The 18,486-nt window shown below is 41.1% G+C and overlaps 1 protein-coding gene across 1 annotated transcript; it reads right to left on the bottom strand.

The window, feature by feature from the left end:
* Positions 1-10,395: 10,395 nt before the first annotated feature.
* LOC306962591 (E3 ubiquitin-protein ligase RNF128-like) lies at positions 10,396-12,268 on the bottom strand. Its single transcript, XM_079555772.1, has one exon. The coding sequence runs from the start codon at positions 11,813-11,815 to the stop codon at positions 10,757-10,759; it is 1,059 nt and encodes a 352-aa protein (XP_079411898.1). The 5' UTR covers positions 11,816-12,268; the 3' UTR covers positions 10,396-10,756.
* Between the last annotated feature and the right edge of the window lie 6,218 nt (positions 12,269-18,486).

Here is an 18,486-nt window from a genome sequence, read left to right as displayed (position 1 = left end):
CATGAGGACCAAAGAGAAATGCTTTCCTCGCCCATCGGTTGGGTCTCACAGGCTGTGTCTGAAACCCTCAAATTGTAGCCTCTAAGCACTAACACTAGCAACTAATCCTTAGTCTTTCATGGGGTCAACTGTTAGATCTCTATGCAGTGAACTAGAGCTTCAGAGCTATTTGGACAAGGTTCGTTATTGGTGGAGTGCAGGCCAAACAAAAGCGCATGTCGCCCCCTACTGTATAGTGTCCAACAACAACATAGTGTCCAAACAAAGACATTTAAGAAAAATCCCAAATAATCCTTCACATTTCCCTCTAGAGTTATTTTATCTCAGCAGCTGTTTCATAAAGCTACAGTATGCTAATTAGCCACGTGGCTGGTGAAGGAAGTAGAGCAAGCGATTTTTTTTCCACTTGCTGCGAGCGCGGTGTCATACAGGAGACCAGGCTATACTGAGAGGTCAAAGTCACATGGTGTGATGTCACTTCCTGTTTTTGTAAACATTTGGCTATCAAGTGTGAGAGCTAAAGATGAAGAAGGTATCATTATCATTGACTAAAATGTGTTTTGTTTTTTTTGGCTGGAGCATGTAACACAAAAACGCTTCGCATGAGAAATCAACGTGATCACCCCTTAACTCTACTAGATTTACAGCAGGCATTAAGAAAAGTGGTGTTTAAAATGCATTTCCTCTTGGACGACAGCAGTAAATCATTGCCGTCTGAGTGGTCTGTGTAAGCACAAAGAAATGTTTATGTCCAAGTTAGCGTTGGCGTGGATTTATTTGTTACCGCATTGGCGTAATCAAATCTCACTCCTTCATCACGATAATGAGCCGAGCAGAGAGACGCGAGCGGTGCGAATCATTCAATCAGACTGCAGGGCTCGTGCCAGGCAGACGGATGGATGGACGGACGAGACGGAGAGAAGGCCATGGAGTTCAACACCAATTCCATAATTATTGTGATGAAGACATGATGCATTGTTTTGAAATCACCAGTAGTCACAATAGCCCCAAGATTTTGAACAAGACAGCTCAAAAAGATTATTACTACAGAAGGAACTGAAACTGTACATAAAGTGTTTTCCTAGAATGACAAAGCACTTCAAAAAAAGTTTGTTTTATTCACTTGTTTCAAACGGTTGACTCTCTTGCAGGGCTACTGTTGATTGATCAAATTAAGAGCGTCTTAATGAAGGGTTTTATTGCAGGAGGCCACAGAACTCCTGACCGATTTCTATGTCTGATGCTTTATGGAAATGGCCGGTCATCAAAGGGACAGAGCGCTTGGTTGTTGACGCAATGACCCCGATGCATGCATTGTGGGCACATCAGACAGACTCCTCAAAACGAAATCCGTTCAAATCTTGCATCATCAAAGTGCCACGCTTCTGCTTTGATGCGCTGTGTATACGTTACCTCTTGAACGGATGGATACAGTGTCTTTTATGTCACGGCACATAAAAGCACTGACTGCGTGCGAACTTTCTCACCCAAAAACAAAACCAGGCCATTCTGCCATTTTTTTGACAAGCGTAAAATATTGCCCTGTGGAATTACATCTGTGACGCCACCGGGGCTGGAGGAAGTGTCCGGGGAGAGGGAAGTCAGGGCACCTTTAAACTGACACTATCATAACCCTGAGCGCTGCTGCAAACAACTAGACCAATACAACTATGGTTATAGCGTCAAAAAAGTGGATTTGGCATAACATAGGCTCATTAATACTAACTTAATTTAATAAATTTGTTTTGTAATAGTTCATGTTCTCTGCTTTGCATTGTAATATTCAAGTTATTGCACATTGTATTTGTTTTTCTCCCTCATATCGCGCAGCCCGAGAACACGCAGTGCTTGACACAGTCGGTATAATAAAAGTGATCAGATCCAGATGAAGCGTCAGCAGTTTCTCAAAAACCTCTCCCCTCACTCGCCCGGTAAATCGTGTGGGTATAAAACTGTAATAAAGATTTACAAGGGCCGTATGAAGGAGTGGACAGGATGAGTCTTCAGCTGTTAAAGTATACAGCCTCTCAAGTGCTCTTTCCACTTACACCGCAATTTATCACTGTACTTTATACTCTCCACAGGTGCCCTAGAAAAACACCGGGCAAAACATGACGCTGCGATTTGGGAAGTTTCAAGTTGTAGTATATCGTGTGTCCACCAGATGGAGCAAAAGAGCTGTCACAAACCACTGGTGGAAGTCTGAAACAAATACATGAGAGTGGAAGGCATTACGTCATGAGAATGGCAGGATTCAGTCGACATTTTTATTAGCTGCATGTTATCATTATTTATTTATTAATTAATTGTTCTTTTACAAGTGCATGTTCTTACCAAAATAGCAGCTGTGGGCATATTGTGCACTTTTACTCATATAGCCAAGAACATAAACCGACATTCGCAAATATCTTTAGAATGGAAAGTAACATAAACTAAACCATACATAATAATTTTTTTTGTCATGCAAATGCCAGTTATTCTCCAAAGTCCAAAGAAGTTTTGAACCAGAGAGAAGTGATGATATGAATAACCGGGTCACATATATTTAACAAATCAGGCTATTAATACAGATGGTCTCACTTTCAATGGCAGCACAGTATTAACAGAGCAACATGAATGTATGAAATATGTAATAATAGATCTATGGTGGGCCAAAACAGTGTTCACAGAGTTTCTGTTGTGTTGTAAAAGATCTGTGATTTAAATAGGCAGCACTATACGCCTGGATAAATCAGCTGTTTGCCACCATTCACCAAAACATCTGGGAATATTGCCATCCAACCTCTTAACCTCCGCCTTAACCGAGTGCATTTTCTCCAGTTCAGTTTTACCCAAATCTAAATGCTTCTCGACTAAAGGTTACATCCTATAGGCCAGAGTAAAGCCTCATTTGAAAGCTAAGACGTTCAAAACTCATCTAGAAGGGTCTTTTTTTTTGTTGCTGTGTTGTTTTCATCACATTTTGTCATTTTTTCATCACATTTTTGCAATTTTTTCGTCACATTTTTTGTCTTTATTTTATCGCATCTTTATCACATTTTTTTTTCTTTTTTTTTCCATCACCTCATTGTAATTTTTTTTCTCATTTTTGCCATTTTTCATCACATTTTTTGTCTTTTTCTCATCGCATCTTTATCACACATTTTATCAAATTTCTGCCATTTTTTTTTTCCTTTTTCATCACTTTTTTGTTGCTTCTCTGTTGCTCTTTAGTGTTTTTTTGTTGCATTTGCGTCACTTTTTTGTTGGATTTTGTGACTTTTTCATCCTCCTTTCCTCGTTTGAAATCTTCTTGAAAAAAACAAGAGACAAACGAGGATGAAAAAGTGAGGAAAAAGTGACAAACTGCAGCAAAAAAGCCAAAAAGGAGCAACAAAAAAGTGGGATCGGTTTGGGCCTCTGATTTGCCTCAAAAAGCAATGTTAATGTGGCTAAAATTTTGTTGTGTTGTCACTGCGTTTATGTCGTGTTCGTGCTTCTTTTCTATAATGTTTTCTAATAATTCTTTTTTGTTGTGTTGTGAGAAAAAGAAAAAGGATGATACCGTGAAATAAAATACGCGTGCACTTTCAGGCACATTTTCATTTTATGTCCATGGTATTATTGTTCTTGAAAAACCGTAAAGCGCTGTCATAAAATGTCGACAGAGTGCCTTGTTGTCAGAAATGTCTGAGAAGCACACCTGATTTCAGTCACTGATTAACATTCCCAATTGCCTTCATGACGCAGAACCACAGACCAGACGAAACCCGCCCTGTGGAGTCAGCTTTCCTCTCCGACTGTGTGTGAACACCCTTTAATCCAGCACAGAAAAGCCCATATGTTTACAGTGATTGGCCCGCGCAGCAGCACAGACCCTGATAAGGCCATACAGCACGAGGGGAGTCCATTTTACCAGCCTTGATTCCCATCTCCCGCAGAAGGTCAACTGCTGTGTTCGTGTCGTACGGCGTTAAATGAAAACCTTCTGACTCAATTTTGCCGTTAAAGGGTGTAATAAATCTTGGGAGCGGCACCACGGCCGAGAGGAGCATGTTTCGAGATGGTTAGTTCACTATCGATTCGCTGTATCGCCTTGATCCCGCTGTACCCACTGGACGTATGTGAACGGAGACCACACATACACTCTCCACCGGGGGGACAGACAGAGCAGGCTGAAAGCAATACAAAGTTTAATCAAGTTACTGTTAAGGGGACAAGGGGGAAACTGTCACGTCTATCTTCACATGGCCTGACACGAAATGAGGCTCAAACTATTTCAGAAAGTTAAGGAAACTTGTGACTGATCTTATAGTCACAGGGATCTTGTCTAAGCCTCCTGTCATGTCAAACGAAATTGTATTAGGATTGAACCTACGGCTGTCACAATGTCAGATTTCAGCGGTATGAAGAAACATTGATTGCTTTCTTTCCCAAAGATAACAGTTGGTGGTAACAGTGTGTCACAAAAAAGCAGCTTTCCTACACGCTATGTTCTACATTGTTCTGAATTCAAGGGTGACGCCAGTCAACACAGGACATGTTTATTTGAATACGGTTTAAACCACCGTGACCACTTCCTCGCTCAGTAAATCATGCGAGTCTCGTCCAATAAGAACAGAGCACATATCTGTGGTCAGTTTTGCTCATCATACGTCACTTGCACCAACCTTGTCTCTTTACAATTTAAATGCTGTCTATTCAAAACCACAGCCTCCGCCCACTCCTTTATGAAGAGACAGAAGATTAATGTTCTTCATCATTTCTGCATTATTTATTTCACACAATACGTACTACAAAATTTAGACTTTTTCTCCTGATCAGAGATAACGTTGCTTGTTTGGACTGTTTTTAAGGTAATCCCGCTTGAAATTAAAAAGTAAAACTGCCAATGGGGCAAGAGCAATTTACTTACCCCATTGGCAAACAAATTAGATAAATGTTTTTTCCTTACCTGTAGTTATATTTTTGCTTTCATTCAGCTTGTTTTATTGTCTATCTATTTTGTTGCATAGAAGATCAGAAGTGTGAAAGTGTCCTCACTCCTAACTGCCATTACTGCACTAAAACTATGTTTTACAGCAACATCAATTTGTTAGCATGCCATTAGCTAACATGGTGGTAGTTACTTATAAGAAGTCATTCACACAGGGGGCGCCCCAGGCCAGTTTGAAATGCAGACTTGCACTGTCTGCTTTTCCATGTAGATATTTAAAATCATAAAACATAAATGGGTACCCAATAGAAAGCCTCAATTATGCACAACATGTCCATGTTTCAGCACTGAAATTCAAAGAAGCTCACAAAAGAACAGTACAAGCATTTACCTTTCAAAAGAACTGGCAATTATTTAAAATGTGAATACATTTAAGGACTTCACAATATATTGAGCAAAATTGGAACTTCCTCCTTGACTCACCTCAAACAAGTCTCTTGCTCATTGAAGCCACATGACTATTTTGTGGCTTGTCACTTCCTGATTTGGTCTCAAAATAATAGTGTATGTAAAACAGAAGTTGTGCTAATATCAGGAAAATATGCTTGCATTGTCTGCTGTGGATACCCTGCTGAGTCTGTTTCTGCAATGCAAGCCCAAAGTTTAAACTCATGCTTCATTGCTGATATTGAAGTCTCAATAAATACTGATTTGATTTGTGAGAAGTCTGCAATACAACCTTCTTATAACAACTTAGGTCAAAAGACCATGACGTAACAGTATTGTCATGTCTAACAAACTAAGCATGTTTTTTTATGCCAAGTGAAGTCTTTTGTTTCCTGTGACATTCCAGCACTTCCAGAAAAACCCGAATAACCAGTCCAGTGAGCTGATCTGAGTTTATATATTAATCCAATGTTGATTTTTTCTTCTATTAAGCAAACGCCGGTATCTTTTTCTGACATTAACAGTGGAGCACTATCTGCAACGAAAGTTCACTTCAGTTAAGTTTGTTCTCACAAGATTATACCCCGCACACTGGACACAGTCAGGCAAGAGATAACTGTAGGAGGTTTGATTGTGTGAAATGTATTTTGAATTTCGCAAAGCAGGATTGGCAGTCCAGTGAAACTAAAACAATCAATAAAACTTGTAGGATCTTTTTGCTGAAAACTAATACTCTATGGGTTATTGATAGACCACTGACCTGAGTTCACATTGTTGTTGTGTCCAAAGGCAATATACATTTATTCCAAAAAAGTTTTTCTTGTGTCAAACTTAATCAGACCAGTGTGTTTTTTCGTACCTGACAGTTTGGACCGCTCACTTTCTGCAATCTTCCTCAGAGTTGGTCACTTAATGCTGGTGCGCCTCATCATTTGATTTAAACAGGTTTTGGCGCGGTTTTCCTACCAGTGGCGGCAGGCACTGGATTAACCTCTTAACCCGTACCTGACCCAAGCACATTTTCTCCGGTTTGGCCTTACCTAAATCTAAAAGCTTGAAATTTTTTTTTTTTAAAAGCATTAAAATAGCGGCGACAACGCAACAAAAAAGTTACAATCACTTTTGTAGGTTTTAGCTTTCAAATGAGACATTACTCTGTTGATCTCCAGTCAAAAAGCTTTTAGATTTACGTAAAGCCAAACTGGAGAAAATGTGCTTGGTTCAGTGTAGGGGTTAAGAGGTTAAGGAGGCAATTGAAATTCGGAAACACACAGTAAACCGGGATTGGGGGCTTTTATTATATTGCTTTTCACACACCTGGGACGCCGGACTGAAGAAGTCGGCACTGCTGAACAACCTGTAGGAAAACTGCGACAAAAACCTGTGTAAATCAGCCGACAAGACACGTCACAGTAACATCATGTGACCAACTCTGAGAATGATGCAGAAAGTGAGCAGAACACACTGGTCTGACAAAAAAAAAAAGAAAACGCTTTGCACGTTTTGCAAGAATGTGTTTGTGTGTGTCTTATCAGGCACTGGCATGCACACAATGGCAGCATGTTTCTGTCAGTTTTCCAAATGGGTTTCAATCTCATGACCATTTCCTGTTCTAGGCACCATTTTGAGGACTTTGCACCGTTCAAAAGATAAGGTATATTGTTCATTAATTCTTAATAGCCACGGGAATTATCCTGTAAGAACAAGAAAGACAACTATGATTCATGTTTTATAATGAATCATCATGATCATATCACCACTCATCATTGTGATTTCATATAATCCGATACAAATAAATATAGCAACATAACTACTTTATGCAATTCTGCTAATACTCAGGTGAGTTATAAGAAACAGTGAGTGTTTACCAGTGACTCATTGACAGGTAACGCTTCATTATCTTCCATTACAGTGAAGCTTTGCTGTACTTAACATGGTGTGCCTTATCGGAAGCCTGTTCATTTCACTACCAAAGCGCTGCGTGTTCAGTCAGGAGCCGAGTGAGAGTGATTATGAGTGCACGTGGGCGCAAACTGCCCAGGGCAAGCCATGCTCACATGAATACTCCCAATATTTGAGTTCCAGTACTAACCTGCCTGACATCTGCCTTTCCCTAGAATACATTTACATTTACATCATTTACATAACGATGAGGATGTGAAGAAAAGATTAGGGATAAAACTATGTTTAAATGTGAAACCCCTTTGAAACAACAATGCAATAATGACTAAAATCACATTATGTTTGAAAATAATAATAATAATAATAATAAATATAATAAAATAAACCATAATGTTGTCTGTATTTGATACGATATTCATTATTTGTTCTCCCCAGACAAGACAAATATTTAAAATGTGAATTGCTTGCTGGAATTCATTAAATAAAATTAAAGGCTTTTTTCTTTGTCCTCCTATTGTATACTCAAGGCATTTGTGGGGAAAAAACAATGTGCATCTAATTATAAAGCATTTGTATCAATTTCATGAACTTGCAGGCGAGTTTTCTAACATTTCTGTGAACGTGACCCAGAAAGGTGGCACTACAAGTTGTGAATCGTGCCAATAAACTTGTCCCCTGCAGAATTGTGATGCTACAATCTGTTAAGAAAGTTGTTTGTAATTGAAAAAAAAGCAGGGCTTTTAATCATTGAATAACAGATATTGATCGGTGCTGCATTCACACAGGCTTTTCAAGGGCGTTAGGAATAAGGGGTAAACGACCGGTCATTCAAAGCCTCAGGCGGTGCATAACAGCCCTAAAGTCTGGGAACCTCTACACTACACTTTAGTATACTAAAGTGTATTATATATCATAAGATATGATATATAATTTACAGTTATAAGATTGCGCTGCTTTAGGAAGTTCAATTAAGAGTTTTTTCAAAACATTTTCCATCCCTGTAATCCATAAGAAATAAGTGTCAAGAGAGAAACTGTGTGTAAAGTCCGCCTCATTTTGAGGAATTTATTGCATTCTAACAAGCATCAATGTGATTTAATACAACATCTTACATTCATTTGTACAGAGCAGCTCAAGACTCCTCCAATCTTACAGTGGGACTCGATCCGTAGAAAAATATATGCACGACAATCAGCATTTACCCCGTGAGCGAAACATTGGAAGGAATGACTGAACGCTAGCTCCATTTTCCCTTTTGAGAGCGTAGAGGTAGACGGAGGAGAAATAAGAAACTTCAAAATAAGTCAGGACAACAAACATGGAAGACCTGCTCAGACGGCGACGGGTGCAATTAGCTGAGAAGAAACAACAAGGATATGTATGTATTTACGACAACAATATTTACAAATGATTGATCAAATAATCTGCGGATATCCAGGGGGCCAGTATTGGTCCATAAATGCTCCTCCTATGACAGTCACTTCCTGGAATGTTGTATGAGGGCTAAGTTCACACCAATATTGTTTGTTGGCAAATTAAATTAAGCTCCTAGAAGTGGTGTTCGCACTGACATTAAGAAAAAAAAACGTATCAAATTCAATAGCACTTACTTCACAGTGCAGTAACAGTGTGGGAATAGGTAGTTACACAAATAAGTACCATGCAATTTCCTTCCTGTTTCCAATTTCCTACTGTTTTGTTTATATCTTGGTTTTTGAGCCGGGTTGTGACAATTGGGGGCTCATCCAGGTTATTTGGTGAGAAGAAATTGAAGCCAGCCCAAAAGGTTCCTTCTGGTGTAAGATATGAATTAAATAACCTTTGGATAAACAAATGATCTCAGCCAACAGATTGGTGTAGACAGGGAACCAGGAAGTACAGAAGGGTTAGGGTGACTATGGCTCATAAAACCTGCTGGTGCCGCCTATACTCACTTACACAAGGACACTAATGTTGATTTTAAACAAAGGAGCTGGTGTGCGCAGTGAATACTTTCAAAATAAAACTCTATTAGTGTGGACGTAGCCCGGCTAGTTTGTAAAAAAGTCTTTAGATCAAGGCACTGCACGTTCCCCAAAGTACCTAGAGCAAATCAAACAGTGAATCACATTTGGGTCACGCCTGTATTAAACATTACTGCCCTGAGGTGATGCTGTTCACAGTGCAATGTTGTTTTTCCACAACAGGGTGTGTCCATGAGAAGAGTGCGGATCTGCATTAACTAGTTAAAAACAAAAAAAATACTCAATTTGATGCTATCGTGATCTCTTGTTGGCTGACGTGGTTACGAGTCAAATTGTTTAAGATGATTTGGTTATGCTTTGTTTGCGCGTTTCCCTACAGGCGGGAGGAGCTTTCACTGCGAATGAGCGAGAGAGTCTCAAGATGCAAAACAGAGAAACACGACACCAGGCGACATCTAGGGCAGAAGCAGGTCTGACCAGATGAGCCGCGCACACACCCCGTGTTTATGCTGCAAACAGGCACACTGAGAGGCCCAGGAGCATATCTCTCGAGTGAACAGCATATCTCAAAGTGTGGCAATTTTAATCTGTTTCAATCTGAACAGGAAGAACCGCTTGTGCAATGTGTGTGGATAGAAGGACGAGTGTGGCTGTCCCTGAAAATATCTATAAACCTGTACACGTTTAACACTATAGTCATTGTGTACAGACGGAATAACTTTCAATGACCCCTGCATTCATCTTTTTCATATATGTTTTTGTACATTAATAAAGTAATGCATTTTCTTATTCAAAATATCTTCTTTCAACTTAAAATATTACCAATCACTTTTCATATTTTAGAGCTGCACAATATATCGCCCAAATTATCATTACAATATTAGATAACACAATAGATTTATTTTACTAGCACAGCCTACAAATGTGCAATAATCAGTTTGAGTCATAATTTTCCAAATGTAGGACAGTTTTGGTTCTGATTCTGTTCTTGTTTTTGTCAACTGAATAATTGAATGGCTTAAATATTGCAATAATCTGTCCAATACATATTGTGCAGCCCTAATATTTGTATGAATTGTGCACCCACGTGAATTACAAGATGATAGAAAAGTTAATTTACTTAAGTTCGCGCTTAACTCAAAATAGCCCATTTTATGATGCACAAAAGTGAAATATTTCAAAGCCTTTTTGTTGTTGCTGCTGTGTTTGTAATAGTTTAGTGTAGAATTTTCCCCTTTAGCTGTAAACCATTGTCAACACACTTAAAATAAATGTTTGTATAAGCTAACAGTCATAGGAATTGTGAAAACCATTGCTACAAATTTCAAAGCTACAGTATCAAACATTTTGAATATGCAGATTTCTGATGGTCCATTGTGAGACAGCATCTGAAAGGCCCCAAACTTGAGTGAATGTCATCATTGATGATTGTGCTGATTTGTTATGTTCCTGAGTCATTTCCAAACAGTGAAATCTCCACAGTCTTCATAGCAGGTTGCTGTTTTGTTTCCCCCTGCTCACCAACTAACTATCCCCTGGCCGGCTCTCCCTCGAAGGCCCTGTTGTCATAGTGTTGCGGGCTCGACGTATCAGTCAGCGGCACTTCATACAGCGGCTCCCCTCCCGCCACGGTGATCACGGTGACCTCTGGAGGCGAGTTGCTGTCGATGGCGTCCTTATCCTCCTCCTCGACCCCCAGGGCCTTGAGGATGTCGCACTTGCACATGGGGCAGGTTCTCCTCTCCAGTAGCCACGGCTCGATGCAGGCTTTGTGGAAGATGTGGTCGCAGGTCAGCACGGTCACCACCTCTCCGGCCTTGTACGACTCGATGCAAATGGCGCACAGCGTGGTGTCCGAATTCGTCTCCTCGTCGCCGCGTTTCAGCGTGCGCACCTGCAGGCGTTGGATGGCCTTTTTCGCTTCGGATTTCAGCCGCCTCTCTGACCGCCGGTGCATTCGTAGATTGTACAAGCGGTTGGCAGAGATGAACACAAAGTAGGCGATCGAGGCGGTCGTGACGATAAAGAAGGCGATAGACAAGAAGTACAGCCAGTAAGTGTCCATCCAGGGTCCGTGCGGGCTGCCGACATCGATGATCAGGTTCACATCGGTGCCATTTTGAACCAGCTTAGAAATCTCCATGCCTTGAAGATTGCCAATCATGATGGCCACAACACCATTGGTTTCAGGATGGGACATGTGCGTTGTGGTGTTAAAGGTGCCTTCATAATTGTAGACCACGACAGCCTCGGCCCCCTGGAGTTTTGCCGCGAGTATCTTCTCGCTGAAGGTGCAGTTGCCCCGTTTCACCAAAGCGATCCACGGCGGTGAGCTGGCATTTCGGTTGTACACTGGATTGGACCCGCACCCTTTGGGATCTCCCTTTGGCAGAGTCACAATGCCCTGGGCTCTCTCCACGGCAGAGTTACGACCAAACACCCCGCACTCACAGTACTTGTCCGTTGTCTCATTCTGGTTGTTTACGTAGCTTATCTCTACCATAGCAGTCCAAAATACAAAGCCGGCCGAGTGTCGGAGCAGGCAGAAGAGCAGGAGACATGCAAGTTGCGTCTTCCCATTACCCATGGTAACGCTTCTCTGTTGAACAAACAACAACCAGGAAGCAAAGGGTTTAGATTTACCTTCTTAGGCAAAAAAAATAAGTCCTCTTTTGGTCTTTTTCAGTCAGAGCTCCTGGTTTTGCGATCCGTCTCACAAGAGCTATGGTTTCAGTCTAACCTGGAGTCAATGTAATATGATCTCTGCCGGAGGTAACACAACACGGCGCCTGCGTCAGCCACTCACCTCCTAGTTATCTTCCTGGACCTTGAACAGTGAACACTCCTCGCATACAGGGTGTCGCTGCTATTCGCAACAAGTGGAGGCACACACACAGTCTCACCATGCATATGCATGCGCACACGAGCTGGTTTCAAGTCGAGGAACAATAAAGAAATGATAAGAAAAGCGATAAGTTATATTCCACGGGCAGAGGTCAATGGTTCCCTCTGCGCTGTTCTCTTAAGTAAGACAAGTTGCCAAGTGTGTTTGGAGCTTGTGTAATGGTGAGCAAGGCAAACAGACCAGTTTTTCAAGTTTGGCCAGTTTCCTTCCTCTATTTTTAGTGACAGGTGACACCAGCTCAGAAAGACCACAGTATTTAGCCACTACACAAGGACATTGTTAATTCCTTTTTACAAGGGCAATACTGAACATGTGATAAGACATACACAATTTTAACACTTCAGTATGACTTGCATTTTCTACAATGTTTCTACAAAGTAGCCTGAATGATAGAATACAATAAAAACAATAACATGTATAATGTGCTAATTTGTGGTAAGTCGGTGGTACTTCAGCTGGTACACAGGGTTGTTGTAATTTGATACTTTATACATTAATTGGAGGTCATTGTTATGCTAGTAGTATTGTGTTTAAGTTTAGTGTTTGGTTAGAAAAGGCATTTTGCAATTAAGGCATATCTCAGACATAATCTTGATCTCGGCCAAGTGGCACTTGGAAGGTCCAAATAATTTTTATGAGATACTTGTTGTCAAACTGTTGAGAGCCGCAGCCCTAAGTTATTGAGTAACTGCCACACTGTCCAGTCAAATGTCCATGTACACACCAAAGATATTGCCCACTAAAAAACAGCATGATGTAATGTTTGCTTACACAACGTGCTTTACATATTCATAGTTTTAAGTGTACCAAAGGGGGAGCACTGCAAGAAAACCTGATTAGCTACTTTTACATCTCTTCATCGAAACATCGGTACACAAAGGGATGGGTATCTATAGCAATTAAAGCTAGTTATTCACAGAGATCAGAGAAAGAGGATGGGCAGCCTATAAAGCAAGGACACAGTTTGTTTAAATACAGTTCTCAGTCTCGTCTTACAAAACATGTGCTAATATAGTATAACATAGTACCAAAAACTGGTACCGTGGGGGGGGCTTTAGTTACCAAGTTTTGAATAGTCCTGGCGCTCGGGAACCCATCTCCAGATGTGAAGCCAGGCTAATGATCAGAAACCTCTGGCTGGAGGATTAAACTAGTGGACATTTTTTAGTGGGAGGGGAAACCGGAGCACCCGGAGGAAACCTACGCAGACACGGGGAGAACATGCAAACTTCACACAGAAAGGCGCCGTCCAGGTGGGAATCGAACTTGGGACCGTCTTGCACAAGAGCAAACCTCTGCACCACAGTGCCGCCCAAAAGTTTTAAAGGATTTAAAGGACATCACACAAGTCCTTTAAATGGGTGTGGTGCCTTGTTTGTGGTTGGGAAGAGCGCGACAGAGCTGCACTCTGACCTCTAGTGGTCTCTTCGCTTGTGTCTACAAAACATTGTTGGTAAATAAATGGTCATTATTTATACAACGCTTTTCCACCTACATTCGGCACTTAAAGCACTTTAGATCACCCATTCACGCTCTCATTCATACACCAGTGTGCACAGGCACTGGTGGTCAGGGAGGTCAAGTGTCTAGCCCAAGGACACAACGACAGTGTGGACCTGCCACTGCAGCCCCGCATCTATTATAGAAATCTATTATAGAAAACGCAATCTCAATGGCCGCCGCCTGGGCGACGCCATGTTTATTTCCCATACCGACTTTGAAGCTAAGCAGGAAAGTGCCTGGTTAGAACTGGGATGGGAGACCGTTCCTCGGATGCTAAGCAGGGAAGGGCCTGGTTAGGACTGGGATGGGAGACCGTTTGGGAACACCAGGAAGCCTGGCGACAGTACTGAGTGTGTGCGTGGTTGCCTGTCCATGAATAATGCACCAAATTGTTAGGCGACTTTGAGCGTCTGGAAAAGCGCTATAATGCATTATTACTCTTATTATTATTATTACATCCGCGGCCGGCCCCCCCGTGACGGTCCCACCGGCCGCGGGCATTGGCCACGGGTCCATATGTACCGCGGTGCTGCTGTCCGAGGACAACCCGCTGTCACAAAAACGCGAGTGCACGAGATCTGACTGCCGTGCGTGTGCGCGCATCCAAACAGGGCGATGTGTGTGTGCGTGTGTGTGTGTGTTCGTGCGTGTGTATGTGTGCGCGCGCATCCAAACAGGGCGATGTGTGCGTGTGTGTGCGTGTGTGTGCGTGTGTGTGCGTACGTGTGTATGTGTGTGCCTGCGCATCCAAACAGGGCAATGTGTGCGTGTGTGGGCGTGTGTGCCCAAAACCTGCTCAAACACGAGCCTCTAATCACACGCGCTGCTCCGACTGATTTATCCTCCGCGTGAGTAAAAGCGAAAATGAAACTACCACTTAACGAGCGCATGGCCTGCACTGCGTAGTTTTTTTCTTTTCTTTACTTTGCTGCTGTACCATTTGTTTTCTATTTTGCTTTCACGTATTGTGAGCCCAGAGGTACATTTTATTCTAAAGCAGCTTGGAAAGCATTGCCAATTTTATTGTAAGGTTATAAATACTGTCTAACGATCATTAGGCTATTTCAGTTCAAAACCTACTCATTAATATATTGTACACTACCGTGATGCACCAAACCACGGGTCCTGCACCGTGACCCAAACCGTTAGAGCTGAACCCCTGATATTTATCCATAATTATTCCACTGTCTCTTGAATTCTATTCCCTGAGTTTAGCAAACATATTGTGGTTGTAGTTTATAAGAAAGGAGCACGGGTGCATCAAACACTCCAATTGCAGTTTGTTTGAAACAATTTTTTGCCTTCAATCTTTTACTCATTTGTAGTGGCCATAGTTTTTGGACTGGGTTGGGAACCACTGGTCTACAGCTGAACTGTGTGACGGGTTGGACATTTCTTTGTAATCACTCACAATCTCAGAATATCAAATGTGGAGACTAGCGAGGCCCGGCCGAAGGCCGGGTCTCAGCTAGTCTATTATAGAAAACGCTATCTCAATGGCCGCCGCCTGGGCGCCGCCATGTTTATTTCCCATACCGACTTTGAGGCTAAGCAGGGACGGGCCTGGTTAGGACTGGGATGGGAGACCGTTTGGGAACACCAGGAAGCCTGGCGACAGTACTGAGTGTGTGCGTGGTTCGTGCTGCCGTGCGTGTGCGCGCATCCAAACAGGGCGGTGTGTGCGTATGTGTGTGTGTGTGCGCGCGCGCGTGTATGCGTGTGTGTGCGCGTGTATGTGTGCGCGCGCATCCAAACAGGCCGATGTGTGTCATCTCACTCACCGCTAACCTGCAGCTGTAGACGCTCCGCACAGGTACATGCGTAAGATCCAATCCTGACCGTATTCCGTCTCCAAAGCTTTGTCTCCGAAAAAAAATATACGCAAAACATTGCCCAACACCTGCTCAAACACCAGCCTCTAATCAAACGCGCTGCTCCTACTGATTTATCCTCCGTGTGAGTCCAAGCGAAAATGAAACTAACACTTAACGAGCGCATGGCCTGCACTGCGTAGTTTTTTTCTTTTTTTTTTTTACTTTGCTGCTTTACCATTTCTTTTCTATTTTGCTTTCACGTATTGTGAGCCCAGAGGTACATTTTATTCTAAAGCAGCTTTGAAAGCATTGCCAACTTTATTGTAAGGTTATAAATACTGTCTAACAACGATCATTAGGCTATGTCATTTCAAAACCTACTCATTATTTTTTTGATTGTACACTACCGTGATGCACCAAACCACGGGTCCTGCACCGTGAACCAAACCGTTAGAGCTGAACCCCTCATATTTATCCATAATTATTCCACTGTCTCTTGAATTCTGTTCCCTGACTTTAGTGAACATATTGTTGTTGTAGTTTATACGACAGGAGTACGGGTGCATCAAATACTCCAATTGCAGTTTGTTTGAAATTAGTTTTAGCATTCATTATTTCACACATTTGTAGTGGCCATAGTTTTTGGAATGGGTTGGGAACCACTGGTCTACAGCTGAACTGTGTGACGGGTTGGACATTTCTTTGTAATCACTCATAATCTCAGAATATCACATGTGGAGACTAGCGAGGCCCGGCCAAAGGCCGGGTCTCAGCTAGTAGTATTATATCTGTTCATGAATTCTGTTCACCAATTGCAGTAAATAACACCTCCTCTAATGACATTGCACAGTATGTGTAATGAAAGTGTTTTTAGTGTATAAAACCTACTAATCCTATAGTTTAGACCTCTAGAAACATGTTCTGAAAGGCATGTATTCTTGTATTTGTTTTGTAATTGATATTCTAGTCTCTCAAAGGTTAGTGTAGCCTGTTTAAAACACACATTGAACTGATTTTAGATTTCAAAACATAAATTGCAAACCTAGTCGTAATTGCAATCGTACAGCCATGTTACTAATGAAAATCACTTCTATTTCACAGTCCATTTACTCCACACGCTCATATTCCTTTTCAAAAGCTATCCCATGCAAATCCCCATTCTGTTTAGAGGCACTTATCCGCAGCACAGCACTGACACCGACAGCTGAGATGGAGCTGGGTTTTGTCCAGTTTCCATTGTATCGAGTTACAAGTGAAAGCTCACATGCACCGGCCTCTTCACTGACAAACCAAATGCACAAGCCATGTCCCCCACTACAACACGCGGTCACCCAAAACAGTCCCACTTAATCATTTAACACACACTGAATTTTGCAAATGCGAGTCGCATGGGTCAATGGGTTCTCCCAATTTCTATCAAACAAAAAAAAAAAAAAGACTTCTGATAGAAAGACATAGAGGCACAGTTCAATGAAATGTATCACTCAACCAGGGTAAGTGATTTTTATTTTAGTGGTGGATGTGTCAGCTATTATTATTATTTTCAATTAAATGATGAGAACAACTTTTACTTTTATTGCTCCCTTTTGTTTTGTTTTGTTTTGTTTTTTGGGCCGTGGGCTTTATTAGACAGGGTAGCACAGTGAAAAAGGCAGAGGTAGGGAGAAAAGCTAAATGAACATTAGTTTGAAATAATTTTACTCAAGTTGAAAAAGTACTGACCTAATTTTATTCTCTAGTAAGACCAAAAATAACATACTTTATATATATATATATATATATATATATATATATATATATATATATATATATATATATATATATATATATATATATATATATATAAAGTGCTGCTCAAGTACTGAGTAACTGTTTAACATTAAGCCTGGTTTATGTCAAAGTAGTGGCATTAATCACAAGAAACAAGAGATAAAACACTTCTGAAAATCCTGATATTTACAAAGAAAATGTCATGAAAGAATTAGGTAATGCAACACATCCGTTTACATCACATGTACACCACATGAAGCTTTTGTCACTTAAAGAGGAAGAGAATAACTCACTTTTTACAAAATTAATTACAAATGACTCGAATAAAGTAAAAAGTACCCTACGAACTTAGATCTATATTTGAGTATTACCTAGACTGTCACTAAACGCCGCTAACTGTGCATACTTTGTTTTTATAGCTTTATACAATAACAAATGTATGCCAGTGTTCAGAGTCCATCTGTAGGCGACTTACGAAACTTCTCTAAATTGCATTATAAATGGTTTGCAATTGCCTAAGTCCTGTTGACCTTTGAATTCCATAACCTCAATAAAATCTTCTGTCCAACTTATGAAAGCGCACATAAAAAAGGACCCACTTTTCTATCCACATATACAAACTAGTAGCAGTTTAAATACATGCAACCCTAATGCATAAAGTCAAAAATAACATAAATGTGCAATGATAGATTACAAAATGCTCACACAGACACACGGCAAGCTTTTATCTGAAAAAGTTTCCATTCCAGATAAACCGAAAGGAGATAATTGCTGTTAAGTCAGAGTCTTGAAGAGACTTATCTTATCTTACAAACCGCTGGAGTTTTTGAGACTTCAAGTGTGCCTGTTTATTTTTGTAATCCTAACTGAATATTGCAGTGTTTTTTAAACTGTGGTACATGTACCGCTGGAGGTACCAAGGCTTTGTCAGGTGGTCTGTGTCCTCTGCAATTAAAGACTTTCTTCATTTTAACTATGGACGATTTCATGTAGGCCTGGTGGTATTTAGAGATCTGATAATAAATGTGGTGATGCTTGTTCTGAACAGTTTGAGAACAACTGGGATATAGCAGACGTCCTACTTCTCACCATTCTAAGTTATACCACTGAGGGGCGCCATTTGCACAGTGATAAGGGAGTCGTCCACACAAACCACATTTTCTGAAGCAAAACCAAGAGAAAAATGATGATAAATAAAAAAAAGAATAATAAGTAATGAGTAATGAGTAATGAGTAATTCACCTCGTGGTTGTGCAGACTCAAACT

Source organism: Gobius niger, assembly GCF_951799975.1.
Source record: "Gobius niger genome assembly, chromosome: 4".
Taxonomy (NCBI): domain Eukaryota; kingdom Metazoa; phylum Chordata; class Actinopteri; order Gobiiformes; family Gobiidae; genus Gobius; species Gobius niger.
This window is presented reverse-complemented; position numbering and strand designations above follow the sequence as displayed.